Raw genomic sequence first — 16,817 nt, 5'->3', positions numbered from 1 at the left:
TTCCTATGGCCACTATACAATTGCTTAGGCTCCAGATATAAAGTCAGAGATGTGCTTATAAAGATATTTTTTTACGAAATCAGGTATTCAAACTTCTCAAATTCTGTATATTTCAATAAAGAAATCGTGTTACATTCATTGGCAAGTTCTTGGCATTGACATGGCATAAATTAAGAGGACGTACCTTTCTTAACATGGGAGGTTCTACCTTTTTTAAAACAAATTCAAACAAATCCAAAATACGGCAGGTTGTTTCTAGCAACAAAGGTTGCCCAGCAATCTATTAAAAATAGCAAAACGTTACGGAAGCAATACAATCTGATACAAGTTTTTTTCTTCACATCTATCCAGATATAAAGGCTTTTTTAATCTTGAAAGGAAATGGCTTTTACTGAAAGAATAGCATTGTATTTGTGAACAAAGTTAGGCACGTTTCTACAATACATATCTCAGTGTGGTGCTGTATGGTGGTCATTGTCTCTGGGGTGGTGAGGCCGACAGCAATGGGGTTTCCCTGGCACCATGGGTGTCATGGTGGTAGTAGCACAGTGCTAAACCTAGCAAATCTAGTACACACCAATAGGTCACCATGACACAGCAGTGGACTAAGATTCTTATGTGCAGATTTGAAAACTGTTCTTAGCTATTGTAGATTAGTGTAAAATATGGTGATGACAAGCGTCCTTTTTTCCATTACATAATTACTGTGTCTTTCCTGTTTTTGCTGGTAACGAGAACTCCACCAATTTGGCTCAGGTGTTTTAATTTAGCAGAAGACTTGAAAACTCCCCTTTCCATGTTGTCTCTGGCAACAAACTAATAAATAGACAGGATCATTATTTAAAATCACTGCACTCAGTGTTGCTGGTGTATAGCATCCATTGTATTGACAGGTAATATCAAGCCCACAGGTTAGTAATGGAGAATCGTCTTTAAGACATCTATCCCTTACTAACCCCATAGTCATATTGTAAATAAAAAAAACACCCAGAATGAAGTTCTTTATCCAAAATAACATTCCACACCAATGTACAAATGTATTTAAATATAACAAACACAGTTATACACTCACCTTACGCCCATTGCATTGAAGCCCTAATCCAATATAAAAAAATAAAAAGACAGAAAAATAAAAAGCAACCATATCACTCACCTGTCCAACATACTGTCCCACGCCATAATCTATATCTTCTATAATTGATTTTCAACGTGAACAGTGCCGAGATGCAACCGTTCAGGCTGAAAACCACAGGAGAATGAGTTGCTGCGAGCGTAGCGTCAGTGACTATCGATGACATCAACGTAACCGCAGGTCACTGATGCTGCATCCCCAGCTCACTTCACTGTGAGTGGCTGGATGAACTGTGGTGACCTCAGTGAGATCACCGCTAGCACCGTGAGAAAAAGTAATTTTTATTTAAAATTAAGGACTTTATAATGACTGTTATTTACAATATGACTATGGGGATAGTAATAGATATTCATCTTATAGACGCTTCTCCATTAGCAAACCATGGGATTGTTGTCACCTGACAATACAAAGGTGACATCAACCCCCAAAATGTTAACCTCACTTGACACCACCGCTGGGCAAGTGTGACAAGCTGGGAAAAGCACCAGAATTGGTGAATCTAATAGATGCTATTGTACTGGGGCAGCTGTAGGCTGCTATTATTAGGCTTGGGGGAGGCAATATCCATGGCACCTTTACCAGCCTGAGAATACCAGTTTGGTTGGTTGTCAAAAATGGGGGGACCCCACTCCATTTTTAAATATATTTATTTCAATAATAATAAAAAAAACGCATAGGGACCCCTCTATTCTTAATAACCAGGCATGATAACGTTGACAGCTGAGGGTTGCAGCCTGCAGCTGTCAGTTTTGCCATGCTAGTTATTAAAAATAGCAAAGACCCGACATCATTTTATTTTAACCCCTTCACCCCCAAGGGTGGTTTGCACGTTCATGACCGGGCCAATTTTTACAATTCTGACCACTGTACCTTTATGAGGTCATAACTCTGGAACGCTTCCATGGATCCCGGTGATTCTGACATTGTTTTCTCGTGACATATTGTACTTCATGTTAGTGGTAAAATTTCATTCAAATAACTTGCGTTTATTTGTGAGAGAAACGGAAATTTGGCGAAAATTTTGAAAATTTCGCAATTTTCCAACTTTGAATTTTTATGCCCTTAAATCACAGAGATATGGCACCCAAAAAACTTGATAACTAACATTTCCCACATGTTTACTTTACATCAGCACAATTTTGGAACCAAAATTTTTTTTTGTTAGGAAGTTATAAGGGTTAAAAGTTGACCAGCGATTTCTCATTTTTACAACACCATTTTATTTTTACGGACCACATCACATTTGAAGCCACTTTGAGGGGTCTATATGATAGAAAATACCCAAAAGTGACACCTTTCTAAAAACTGCACCCCTTAAGGTGCTCAAAACCACATTCAAGAAGTTTATTAACCCTTTAGGTGCGTCACAGGAATTTTTTTGAATAGTTAAATTTGTCCTGAGTACGCTGATACCTGATTTGTGGGGGGGAACGACTGTTTCGGCGCATGGCAGAGCTCAGAATGGAAGGAGCGCCGTTTGACTTTTTCAATGCAAAATTGTCTGGAATTCAGATCGGACGCCATGTCACGTTTGGAGAGTCCCTGATGTACGTAAACAGTGGAAACCCCCTACAAGTGACCCCATTTTGGAAACTAGACCCCCCAAGGAACTTATCTAGATATGTGGTGAGAACTTTGAACCCACAAGGGCTTTACAGAAGTTTATACGTACAGCTGTACAATTAAAAAATCATATTTTTTCCACAAAAATGATCTTTTCACCCCAATTTTTATTTTCCCAAGGGTAACAGGACCCTAAAAGTTATTGTGCAATTTGTCCTGAGTACGCTGATACCCCACATGTGGGGGTAAACCACTATTTGGGCGCATGGCAGAGCTCGGAAGGGAAGCAGCGCCATTTGACGTTTTTGGCTGGAATTGAGATCGGACATCATGTCGCGATTGGAAAACCCCTGATGTACCAAAACAGTGGAAACCCCCCACAAATGACACCATTTTGGAAACTAGACCCCCTAAGGAACTTATCTAGATGTGTGGTGAGAACTTTGAACCCCCAAGGGCTTCACAGACGTTTATAACATAAAGCCGTACAATTAAAAAATCATTTTTTCCACAAAAATGATCTTTTCACCCTCAATTCTTATTTTTCCAAGGGTAACAGGACCCTAAAAGTTATTGTGCAATTTGTTCTGAGTACGCTGATACCCCACATGTGGGGGTAAACCACTATTTGGGCGCATGGCAGAGCTCGGAAGGGAAGCAGCGCCATTTGACGTTTTTGGCTGGAATTGAGATCGGACACCATGTCGCAATTGGAAAACCCCTGATGTACCAAAACAGTGGAAACCCCCCACAAATGACACCATTTTGTAAACTAGACCCTCCAAGGAACTTATCTAGATGTGTGGTGAGCACTTTGAACCGCCCAGTTCTTCACAGAAGTTTATAACGCCCGGGTGTGAAAATAAAAAATTCGTATTTTTTCCACAAACATGATCTTTTAGTCACCATTTTTTTATTTTCCCAAGGGTACCAGGGGAAATTTGACCCCAAAAGTTGTTGTCCAATTTGTCCTGAGTATGCTGATACCCCATAGGTGGGAGAAAACTACTGTATGGGCACACGTCGGGGCTCGGAAGGGAAGTAGTGACGTTTTGGAATGCAGACTTTGATGGAATGGTCTGCGGGTGTCATGTTGCCTTTGGAGAGCCCCTAATGTACCTAAACAGTGGAAACCCCCCACAAATGACCCCATTTTGAAAACTAGACCCCCTAAGGAACTTATCTAGATGTCTGGTGAGCACTTTGAACCCCCAAGTGCTTCACAGAAGTTTATACCGCTCGGACGTGAAAATAAAAAAATCATTTTTTTCCACAAAAATGATATTTTTGCCCCCAATTTTTTATTTTCCTAAGGGTAACAGGAGAAATTGGACCCCAAAAATTGTTTTGCAATTTGTCCTGAGTAGGCTGATACCCCACATGTAGGGGTAAAACACTGTTTGGGCGCATGGCAGAGCTTGGAAGGGAAGGAGCACCATTTGACTTTTTCAACGCAGAATTGGCTGGAATTGAGATCAGACGCCATGTTGCATTTGGAGAGCCCCTGATGTGCACAAACAGTGGAAACCCCCAATTCTAACTCCAACCCGAACCCCAACACACCCCTAACCCTAATCTCAGCCCTAACCCTAACCGTAATGGAAAAATGGAAATAAATACATTTTTTTTTATTTTATTATTTTTCCCTAACTAAGGGGGTGATAACGGGGGGTTTGATTTACTATTTATGGCGGTTTTTATGTTTGGCGGCTGTTGCACGCTAAAAGACGCTTTTTATTGTAAAAATAGTTTTTGCATCACCACATATTGAGAGCTATAATATTTCCGTATTTTGACCCACTGAGTTATGTGAGATCTTATTTTTTGCGGGACGAGTTGACGTTTTTATTGGTACCATTTTTGGGCATGTGACATTTTTTGATCGCTTTTTATTCTGATTTTTGGGACGCAGAATGAACAAAAACCAGAGTTTCATGAATTTCTTTTGGGGGGGTGCGTTTACACCGTTCCGCGTGCGGTAAAATTGATAAAGCGGTTTTATTCTTCGGGTCAGTACGGTTACAGCGATACCTCATTTATGTCGTTTTTTTATGTTTTGTCGGTTTTATGCAATGAAAACTATTTTATATAAAAAATAATTATTTTTGCATTGCTTTATTCTGCGAGCTATAACTTTTTAATTTTTTCGCTGATGATGCTGTGTGGCGGCTCGTTTTTTGCGGGACAAGATGACGTTTTCAGCGGTACCATGGATATTTATATGCGTCTTTTTGATCGCGCGTTATTTCACTTTTTGTTTGGTGGTATGATAATAAATCATTATTTTTTGCTTCGTTTTTTATTTTTATTTTTTAAGGGGTACGCTAAAGGGGTTAACTAATGGGACAGTTTTATAGGGCGGGTCGTTACGGACGCGGCGATACCTAATATGTGTACTTTTATTGTTTTTTTTTATTTTCAAAAAATGGATTTATTTGGGGGAATATTTTTTTTTTTTTGTAATTTATTTGGCGATTGTTTTTAAATCATTTTCACACTTTTTTTTAATTTTTTTTTACTTTATTAAATAGTCCCAGGTGGGACATCACTGTTCTGTGACAGATCGCTAATCTGTCACATCACAGATCACTGTGACAGATCAGCGATCTGTCACAGGCAGTGCACAAGACTTCCTCATGCCTGCGCTTTGCAGGTACTGAGGAAGCCAGCTTCCTGCAGGCCCCCGAAGGCCCCCCGTCGCCATCTTGGATTCGGGGCCTGCAGGAAAGGAGCCCCCGGCAGCAGCGCTGCACATTGCGCTGCCGTGGGGGGCTCAGGGAAGCACGGAGGGAGCCCCCTCCCTGCCGATGCTTCCCTTTAACCCCCGGTACACCGCGATCATGTTTGATCGTGGTGTACAAGGGGTTAACGTGTCAGGGGCGGTCCGTGACCGCCCCTGACACATTGTGCCGGGTGTCAGCTGTGATAATCAGCTGACACCCGGCCGCAATCAGCGGCGCTCACCACGTGGGCGCCGCTGATCGCGGTAGACGTACTATCCCGTCCATGGGCATAGGGGCCCGTGTCCCATGGACGGGATAGTACGTCTGATGTCAGGAAGGGGTTAAAATGTATTTATAGCGCAGGTGCCTGCTTATGAATACTCCCATTAGTGGCACCTGCACTTCTTGATAATTAGCGGCAGCAGGTCTGATAGTGATGTAGAAATTTATATGGGTAGATATACCCTTGTGCGTGCTGTGTCCTGCCCAAATTAGACAGTCTTATTGAGCGCTCAATGGAAAAGATGAAGCTACACTTGGTTAGCAACAACTCATTCCAGCAGAACTCTGGCAACTTTATTGAATATACTTGGTTTTATCAGCTGTACACTTCTTATCTATTTGGTCAGTTTAAATACATGAACATATATGGGTGTCCGACCTGTGGTTACTTAGACACCACGTGATTTACTGTCCGGAGTCTTGCACTCGTCAGCAAGTCTCCAATATCGGCTGGACCATCTGGCCTTACTTCCTCATTCCCTATGTCTGCTAGATATTTCTCAAGTCAGAAGACAATGCTATCATGAGATGACTGGGTAGCAGGTCAACTTCCACCAACTAGTTATAAGGTTCAAACTGTGACTATGTATCTGTGTGCAGTATGGCTATATAAGAATACATGAGTATATGGAGTATATAGCAGTATATAGCCTATAGCAGGTGAGATCTAGATGAAATACATATATATTTCCATAACAATAGCAGCCTGCTATTAGTAATACTCTCTCATCAGCCAAAACCTCTGTGACCGGAGGTAAATTTTTTACTGCCGGTCACAGCTGCTGGTGCTCTTACCGGCGGTAAGAATCTGACCACTGATCAGAGCCGCCAATGTTTCTCACGCTGTCATCCAGATGACAGCACGGGAAACACCCAATGGTCAGGGTGCCAAACCCAAACACTAACATAGACTTCCTGAAGAAGTCAGTATTCGGGGTCTGTACTCACAGTTGGTGTTCGGTATGGACCCCGAACTTTACAGTTCGGGTTCACCCATCACTAGTTGTGAGGGCTTTTCCTGGCAGCATTGATGCTGTTGAGTTTGAGTATTTCTCCCTGCGTATACGGTGTTGCAGCAGTGGTGGTCACCATGCAGTATTTCAGACGTGTAAATGGGTTTATACACTTTGATCAAAATGTTAACCAAGGACCTCATATTCAGTTATGAAAAAATGTGCATTGATCGGCAATGAGTCAATGTATAACCCCTTCTTGCTTGGAAATGGAACAACAGTTATACCTCTAATTCTGAATGTATAATCATGCATATTAAATGACAAGTCAACAGTCCTCACCTGCTTCATGCTTAGACGTGACAACAGCTGAGAAATAATATCCATCACATCACACTGCTGTTGTGTGTTCAGGTGCTTTTCAAAGGAATGGCATGCCGTCAGCAATGCCGAAAGGGACACATTCTGTGATTAGAGGTACGATGTTAACCATGATCTACACAATACAGATACTCAGATATCTGAAAATCATAATATCTTTGTGAGCAGGAAGATTTTCCAGCCCACTTCTTTATGTAAACTTCAATCACCCCCAATTAGAAAATATATATTACATACTATATATTACAAAATACATTTACAAATATTACAATATATTTTAGGATTTTCCTCTCTTCCCACAAGGTTTAAGAGTATATTAATACAGTGTGGTGTTCTACATCATATTAAGGGACAGAAACGACAATCATTGCTGAATCTTGTGGTTCACAAACAAAAAGAAAAAACAACCCTTAAAATTTAACTTTCAATACTTAATATAATTAAAAAATTCCAAAAAATACAAGTAGCATCTCCCAGGCATTTAGAGTAGGGGAATATTGTCAGGTAATTAGGTAGAATGTTTGGACAGTGTGGTGTAACAATCTTTACACTGACCCTAGCGATTCCCTAATAGACTGATCATCAACCTAACAGCGGAGGTTGGCACCCTAAAATTCGATGCGGCGCCGCCGCTCAACGTCGGCAATCCTTTAAAATCACTGCATCCCCCTACTTCTAAGCTCATACCAGCAAAAAACCCACATGCACAAAATAGAACTGGTTGTCTATATTCTCGCTATGTTGTGTCTAGAAGATCTCTACTGCTTGAAGGCCATTAAACATGAGGTTAATGTGGCTATGGACAACCTCTATATAGTAAAAATGGCTACCTTCACAGCTATAACACATCCAAGTGTATAATAGAGAGCATAAAGAGAACCTGTTACTTCCTTTTTCAGCTATAAGCTGCGGCCACTATCTTTCAGGGCTTATGTACAGCATTCTAGAATGCTGTAGATAAGCCACCGATCTAACCTGAAAGATAAGAAAAACAAGTTTTATTATAATCACCCGGGGGCGGTCCGGTCCGATGGGCATCGCAGGTTCATGCGATGTCTTCATCTTCCTTGCTTCGTGTCATGGCTCCTGCGCAGGCGTACTAATCTGCCCTGCTGAGCGCAGAGCCAAGTACTGCAGTGCACAGGCGCTGGGGCTCTCTGACCTTTCCCGGCGCCTGTGCACTGCAGTACTTTGGTCTGCCCTCAATAGGGCAGATCAGCATGGCTGCGCAGGAGCCACGACACCAAGCAAGGAAGATGACGACATCGCATGAAGATGGGAGGTGCCGGATCCGGACCTGCGACGCCCATCGGACCGGCCCGCCTCCGGGTGATTATAATAAAACTTATTTTTCTTATCTTGCAGGTCGGATTGGGGGCTTATCTACAGCATTCTAGAATGCTGTGGATAAGCCCCGAAAGGCACTGACCGCAGCTTATAGCTGAAAAAGGAGGTGAAAGATTCCCTATAAGTGTACAGTGTAAACAGTAAAACACCACAGATGTATACATACCACCTTTTCAGATACAGATTGGAGGAGCAATATACTGAAAAAGAGAGATTTCTTTTGAGATCATAGACAGTTCATTTCAAATTCAAAAAAATGGATCACAGTGGATCAATTACATTGGGTACGGAAAATATTCAGACCCCTATAAATATTTCACTCTTTGTTACATAAATATTCAGACCCTTTGCTCAGACACTCATGTTTAATTTACATGCTGTCCATTTCCTTGTGATCCACCTTGAGATGGTTCTACTCCTTCAGTGGAGTCTATATCTGTGTTTTATTAAACTGACAGGACTTGATTTGTAAAGGCACACACACCTGTCTCTATAAGACCTCACAGATCACAGTGCATGTCAGACCAAATGAGAGTCATGAGGTCAAAGGAACTGGCCAAGGAGCTCGGATGGTTGTGGCAAGGCATAGATCTGGCCAAGGTTACAAAAAAATGTCTGCAGCACTCAAGGTTCCAAAGAGCACAATGGCCTCCATAATCCTTAAATGGAAGTAGTTTGGGACCACCAGAAGTCTTCCTACAGTCATGGCCAAAAGTTTTGAGAATGACACAAATATTATATTTTCACATGATCTGCTGCCCTCTGGTTTTCATGTGTGTTTGTCAGATGTTTTTATTACATACAAAAATATAATTGCAATCATATTATGAGTAACAAAAGGTTATATTGACAGTTAGAATGAGTTAATGCAGCAAGTCAATATTTGCAGTGTTGACCCTTCTTCTTCAGGACCTCTGCAATTCTCCCTGGCATGCTCTCAATCAACTTCTGGATCAAATCCTGACTGATAGCAGTCCATTCTTGCAAAATCAATGCTTTTATTTTGTCTGAATTTGAAGGTTTTTTTGTTTGTCCACCCGTCTCTTGATGATTGACCACAAGTTCTCAATGGGATTAAGATCTGTGGAGTTTACAGGCCATGGTCCCAAAATCTCTATGTTTTGTTCCCTGAGCCATTTAGTTATCACCTTTGCTTTATGGCAAGGTGCTCCATCATGTTGAAAAAGGCATTGTTGATCGCCAAACTGCTCTTAGACGGTTGGGAGAAGTTGCTCTCGGAGGACATTCTGGTACCATTCTTTATTCATGGCTGTGTTTTATGCAAGACTGAGAGAGAGCCCATTCCCTTGGCTGAGAAGCAACCCCACACATGAATGGTTTCAGGATGCTTGACAGTTGGCATGAGACAAGAATGGTGGTAGCGCTCACCTCATCTTCTCCGAATAAGCCGTTTTCCAGATGTCCCAAACAATCGAAAAGGGGATTCATCAGAGAAAATGTGAAAAATGAGGATGAGTGAACTCATGGAGATCAACATCCAACACTGCGGAGACACCATCACGTGTTTCTCAACGCAGTGATTCTAGAGCACTGCCCCCATCCCTTATGGGAAATATGCAAAACATGCAAAACAGAAGCCGAGGAGACACCATCACATGTTTCTCAACGCAAGCAATGACCAGCCAGGTCTTTCCCCGGGAAGGAACAACCACGGGAAGGGCAGTCTCCAATGAAGGAAACCACCTATGCCAAAACATGGTATCCATCCACAGACAGCTGTTTCGGGGTATTGCCCCTCATCAGTGTGGAGTAGGAAACTGGCTGGTAGGAGCAATGCCTAGTGAAAGACTGTGAAAAATGAGGATGAGTGAACTCATGGAGATCAACATCCAACACTGCGGAGACACCATCACGTGTTTCTCAACGCAGTGATTCTAGAGCACTGCCCCCATCCCTTATGGGAAATATGCAAAACATGCAAAACAGAAGCTGCGGAGACACCATCACATGTTTCTCAACGCAAGCAATGACCAGCCAGGTCTTTCCCCGGGAAGGAACAACTACGGGAAGGGCAGTCTCCAATGAAGGAAACCACCTATGCCAAAACATGGTATCCATCCACAGACAGCTGTTTCGGGGTATTGCCCCTCATCAGTGTGGAGTAGGAAACTGGCTGGTAGGAGCAATGCCTAGTGAAACACTGTGAAAAATGAGGATGAGTGAACTCATGGAGATCAACATCCAACACTGCGGAGACACCATCACGTGTTTCTCAACGCAGTGATTCTAGAGCACTGCCCCCATCCCTTATGGGAAATATGCAAAACATGCAAAACAGAAGCCGCGGAGACACCATCACATGTTTCTCCACGCAAGCAATGACCAGCCAGGTCTTTCCCCGGGAAGGAACAACCACGGAAAGGGCAGTCTCCAATGAAGGAAACCACCTATGCCAAAACATGGTATCCATCCACAGACAGCTGTTTCGGGGTATTGCCCCTCATCAGTGTGGAGTAGGAAACTGGCTGGTAGGAGCAATGCCTTGTGAAAGACTGTGAAAAATGAGGATGAGTGAACTCATGGAGATCAACATCCAACACTGCGGAGACACCATCACGTGTTTCTCAACGCAGTGATTCTAGAGCACTGCCCCCATCCCTTATGGGAAATATGCAAAACATGCAAAACAGAAGCCGCGGAGACACCATCACATGTTTCTCAACGCAAGCAATGACCAGCCAGGTCTTTCCCCGGGAAGGAACAACCACGGGAAGGGCAGTCTCCAATGAAGGAAACCACCTATGCCAAAACATGGTATCCATCCACAGACAGCTGTTTCGGGGTATTGCCCCTCATCAGTGTGGAGTAGGAAACTGGCTGGTAGGAGCAATGCCTAGTGAAAGACTGTGAAAAATGAGGATGAGTGAACTCATGGAGATCAACATCCAACACTGCGGAGACACCACCACGTGTCTTACATATTTCCCATAAGGGATGGGTGCAGTGCTCTAGAATCACTGCGTTGAGAAACACGTGATGGTGTCTCCGCAGTGTTGGATGTTGATCTCCATGAGTTCACTCATCCTCATTTTTCACAGTCTTTCACTAGGCATTGCTCCTACCAGCCAGTTTCCTACTCCACACTGATGAGGGGCAATACCCCGAAACAGCTGTCTGTGGATGGATACCATGTTTTGGCATAGGTGGTTTCCTTCATTGGAGACTGCCCTTCCCGTGGTTGTTCCTTCCCGGGGAAAGACCTGGCTGGTCATTGCTTGCGTTGAGAAACATGTGATGGTGTCTCCGCGGCTTCTGTTTTGCATGTTTTGCATATTTCCCATAAGGGATGGGGGCAGTGCTCTAGAATCACTGCGTTGAGAAACACGTGATGGTGTCTCCGCAGTGTTGGATGTTGATCTCCATGAGTTCACTCATCCTCATTTTTCACAGTCTTTCACTAGGCATTGCTCCTACCAGCCAGTTTCCTACTCCACACTGATGAGGGGCAATACCCCGAAACAGCTGTCTGTGGATGGATACCATGTTTTGGCATAGGTGGTTTCCTTCATTGGAGACTGCCCTTCCCGTGGTTGTTCCTTCCCGGGGAAAGACCTGGCTGGTCATTGCTTGCGTTGAGAATCATCAGAGAAAATGACTTTACCCCAGTCCTCAGCAGTCCACTCCCTGTACCTCTTGCAGAATATCAGTCTGTCTATGATGTTTTTTCTGGAGAGAAGTGGCTTCTTTGCTGCCCTCCTTGAGACCAGGCCTTGCTCCAAGAGTCTCCGCCTCACAGTGCGTGCAGATGCACTCACACCTGCCTGCTGCCATTCCTGAGCAAGCTCTGCACTGCTGGTAGCCCGATCCCGCAGCTGAAACACTTTTAAGAGACGGTCCTGGCGCTTGCTGGGCTTTCTTGGGCGCCCTGGAGCCTTTTTGGCAACAAGGGAACCTCTCTCCTTGAAGTTCTTGATGATGCGATAGATTGTTGACTGAGGTGCAATCTTTCTAGCTGCGATACTCTTCCCTGTTAGGCCATTTTTGTGCAGTGCAATGATGACGGCACGTGTTTCTTTAGAGATAACCATGGTTAACAGAAGAGAAACAATGATGCCAAGCACCAGCCTCCTTTTAAAGTGTCCAGTGGTGTCATTCTTACTTAATCATGACAGATTGATCTCCAGCCCTGTCCTCATCAACACCCACACCTGTGTTAATGGAGCAATCACTGAAACGATGTTAGCTGGTCCTTTTAAGGCAGGGCTGCAATGATGTTGAAATGTGTTTTGGGGGATAAAGTTCATTTTCTAGGCAAATATTGACTTTGCAAGTAATTGCTGTTAAGCTGATCACTCTTTATAACATTCTGGAGTATATGCAAATTGCCATTAGAAAAAATGAAGCAGTAGACTTTGTAAAAATTAATATTTGTGTCATTCTCAAAACTTTTGGCCATGACTGTAGACCTGGCTGTCCAGCCAAACTGAGCAATCGTGGGAGAAGAGCCTTGGTGAGAGACGTAAAGAACCCCAAGATCACTATGACTGAGCTCCACAGGTGCAGTAGGGAGATGGGAGAAAGTTCCACAAAGTCAACTATCACTGCAGCTCTCCACCAGTCAGGGCTTTATGGCAGAGTCGCCCGACGGACGCCTCTCCTCAGTGCCAGACATATGAAAGCCTGCATAAAGTTTGCTAAAAAACACATGAAGGACTTCCAGACTATGAGAAGTAAGATTCTCTGGTCTGGTGAGACGAAGATAGACATTTTTGGTGATAATTCTAAGCGGTATGTGTGGAGAAAACAAGGCACTGCTAATCACCTGCCCAATACAATCCCAACAGTGAAACATTGTAGTGGCAGCATCATGCTATTGGGGTGGTTTTCAGATGCAGGGACAGGATGACTGGTTGCCATTGAAGGAAACATGAATGCAGCCGAGTACAGAGATATCCTGGATGAAAACCTTTTCCAGAGTGCTCTGGACCTAAGACTTGGCCGAAGGGTCACCTTCCAACAAGACAAAGACCACACAGCTAAAATAACAAAGGAGTGGCTTCGGAACAACTCTGTGACCATTCTTGACTGGCCCAGCCAGAGCCCTGACCTAAACCCAATAGAGCATCTCTGGAGAGATATGAAAATAGCTATCCACCAACATTCACTATCCAACCTGAGGGAACTGGAGAGGATCTGCAAGGAAGAATGGCAAAGGATACCCAAATCCAGGTGTAGATAACTTGTTGCCTCAGTCCCAAGCTGTACTAGCTCAAAAGGGAGCTTCTACTCAATACTGAGAAATTAGTTTGAATACTTATAACCATGTGATATTTCATTTTTTCTTTTTTAATAAATTTGCAAAAATTTCTACATTTCTGTTTTTTTTTCAGTCAAGATGGATGTAGAGTGTACATAAATGAGAAAAAAATGAACTTTTTTGAATTTACCAAACGGCTGCAATGAAACAAAGAGTGAAAAATTTAAAGGGGTCTGAATACTTTCCGTACCCTATGTATCTGGCTGAAGTAACCTCCAGTGTTGATGTCCCTTGTCCCTACACGTTTCGCCCCTCCTGTTATTGGGGCTCATCAGGGGACCATGAATAGGAGTGTGCCATAGTCGCAAAAAAAGATGGGTATGGGTATGCTGAGAATGACTCAATTTATAATGAGTCTACTGTAATTACCTCCTCCGGTCTGTTAGTCCGTATCAGGGAGGGGCGAGGTATCCCAATCACAGAATTCCCTTATTCTCCTTACTTTTTCCTTTGTTCACGCTTCTCAGCCCTTCCGGTTTCATTCCCAGCACATGTGCTGATCAGTGGAACTGTAGTAAGAGTTATTTTTAATGGTTTCAACACTCAAAAGGTCATTGAAAATTAAAATCAGATAGTCAACTGTCCAGGGATTACAATGTTTACACTTATCTTCTAACCAAAGAATGTAAATGACTCGGTCATTTACACTTATCTTCTAACAAAAGGACCTTTGACATTCAAACCTCTTTTCCAGAGAAATCATCTTGTTAATTATATGTGAGACATGCTGAAGAGCCCAGCATTGCCTGGGCATAGTAACCAAGGGCCCAGTTACACACAATGATGTCCCAGTGATCCCACCAACGATCTGACGTGGATGGGATCGCTGGGACATCGTTAGACAGACTCACCAGTGATCAGGACCAGCGAGCAAACTGGTATCTAGGGTAAATAGCGGGTTTCTAAGAGCCGCGAGGATCTTGGATCCCCGCTGGTTACCCTGGAGACCGCTGCCATACGCAGTGATGCGTGCTAGCAAGCAGGAGACCAACGATCAAAAAATGGCCCAGGACGATCCTGCACGATCAGCGATACCCGGCGGGGAAGCCAGTCGCTGATGTGTGTCACACACAGCGATGTCACTGGCGAGATTGCTGTGACGTCACAAAATCAGCGATCTCGCTGTGTGTGACCGGGCCTTAACTGTGGTTAGTTATAACAAATTATAATGATTATCCTCCATCCCATAGCCCAGTTCCCATATACCCATCATACATTTTCTCATCCCATAGTCCAGTGCCCATATTCCCATCATACATATCCTCCATTCCATAGTCCCATGCCCATATACCCATCATACATATCCTCCATCCCATAGTCCCGTGCCCATATACCCATCATACATATCCTCCATCCCATACTCCCGTGCCCATATACCCATCATACATATCCTCCATCCCATAGTTCAGTGCCCATATACCCATCACACATGCTCCATCCCAAAGTCCAGTGCCCATATACCTATCACACATCCTCCATCCCATAGTCCAGTGCTTATAAACGCATCACACATTTTCCATAAATTTAAAGCAAACCAGGCATCGTCGCCATGGCAACCTATTATGACATCATCTTCACCATGGCAACCTTTATGACACCATCATCGCTATTGCAACCTATTATGACATCATAGTAACCATGGCAGCATAGCTTGATACACACACACATTAATATATACAAACATACACACTAGCTGAAGAGCCCGGCGTTGCCCGGGCATAGTAACTAACTTTCAAGTGCCCATATAACCAACATACATATCCGCCATCCCATAGTCTTATGCCCATATACCCATCAAACATATCCGCAATCCCATAGTCACGTGCCCATATACCCAAACATCCTCCATCCCATAGTACCATGCCGATCATACATATTTGCCATCCCATAGTCCCATGACCATATACCCATCATACATATCCTCCATCCCATAGTCCCGTGTCCATATGCCCATCACACATCCTCCATCCCATAGTTACATGCCTTTATACCCATTATGACATCATCTTCGCCATGACAACCTATTATGTCATAATCGTCACAATGGCAACCATTATGACATCACTGTCACCATTGCAACCTATTATGACATTGTAATCGCTATGGCAACCATTATGACATCATAATGAGGGGCGGGGCTTGAAACACACACACACACACACACACACACACACACACACACATACATACACTCGTTTTTATATATATAACATAAATATAGATAAAGGCTGTTTAAGTCTCCAGTACACATACAGTATCTTGGGACATCAAAGCCTTTAGAGAAGTTTCAATGTACATTTTTAACATATAAAAAGGGGACTGAACTCTGAGGGGGAGAGAGACAGCAGAGATTGTAGATGTGACATACAGAGATTCCAGAGAGCGAGATAGACAGAGGCTCAAGGACTTCTACCTTAATAATAAAATTTATGAAAATGCTTGTTTTTTGATGCACATGTATGTGTTTTACTTTATTGTTTAATCTTATTATTAAGTAAATTCAATTTAGTTTTATCAAGTCACGTGTGAGCATTTCTTATTCATCACAATCACTTGAATCTGTTACAAAACAGAAACGCATGTGGCCTTGCTTTCGTTCCATCTCGGCCGCGCTGTTTATCCACTTCCGGTCCGGCCGCATCTACTTCCGGAAGTTGGAACACAAGTGCGTCTCAACATTAGGGACATGTGCAGTATGTATTGATCTCGATTGCTGTGTATCTCTGTCTGGTCCAGCCGCATCTAATTCCTGAGGTTGGAACGCAAGTGCGTTTCAACATTAGTAACAAGCGCAGTACGTGTTGGTCTCAAATGCCACATTATTGTGTTCTCACTATCTGATAGATACCTGAAGGCATGACTCTCTCTTTTAAATATAAGTAACCCATACCCATAAAACGGAGTGCATATTAAGTCATTGTGGAGTGGGGGCCCAGACATGGGATAAACATAAACCCCTAATCACACCCAATATACACCTGCCTTGGTTTTATTTCTGAATGATATGACAGGGTTTCTATCAAGACCTTTAAACACAAATAAAGACTTGATGAGGCAAGCGAAGTGTTCTCTGAAGCTGTGGGAGACAACACTACACCTACAAGGCCAAACCTTAGGACTTTGATGAACTCCTGCCTGATTACATACAAAGAAAATAT

General features: G+C 43.2%; 1 protein-coding gene across 3 annotated transcripts in view; it reads right to left on the bottom strand.

Annotated features, from left to right (window-relative positions):
- The window catches only part of FIRRM (FIGNL1 interacting regulator of recombination and mitosis), a 737,920-nt gene that overhangs the window by 112,684 nt on the left and 608,419 nt on the right, over positions 1-16,817 (bottom strand). For all 3 annotated transcript variants that reach the window (XM_073557998.1, XM_073557999.1, XM_073558000.1), the window contains 2 exons: positions 6,996-7,118; positions 185-280 (listed from right to left, as the gene is read on the bottom strand). In XM_073557998.1, coding sequence (XP_073414099.1) covers positions 185-280; positions 6,996-7,118 — 219 coding nt within the window. The remainder of the gene's footprint in view (positions 1-184; positions 281-6,995; positions 7,119-16,817) is intronic.

This window comes from Dendrobates tinctorius, unplaced genomic scaffold, assembly GCF_039654945.1.
Source record: "Dendrobates tinctorius isolate UK_male_01 unplaced genomic scaffold, ASM3965494v1 ptg000012l, whole genome shotgun sequence".
NCBI lineage: Eukaryota > Metazoa > Chordata > Amphibia > Anura > Dendrobatidae > Dendrobates > Dendrobates tinctorius.
This window is presented reverse-complemented; position numbering and strand designations above follow the sequence as displayed.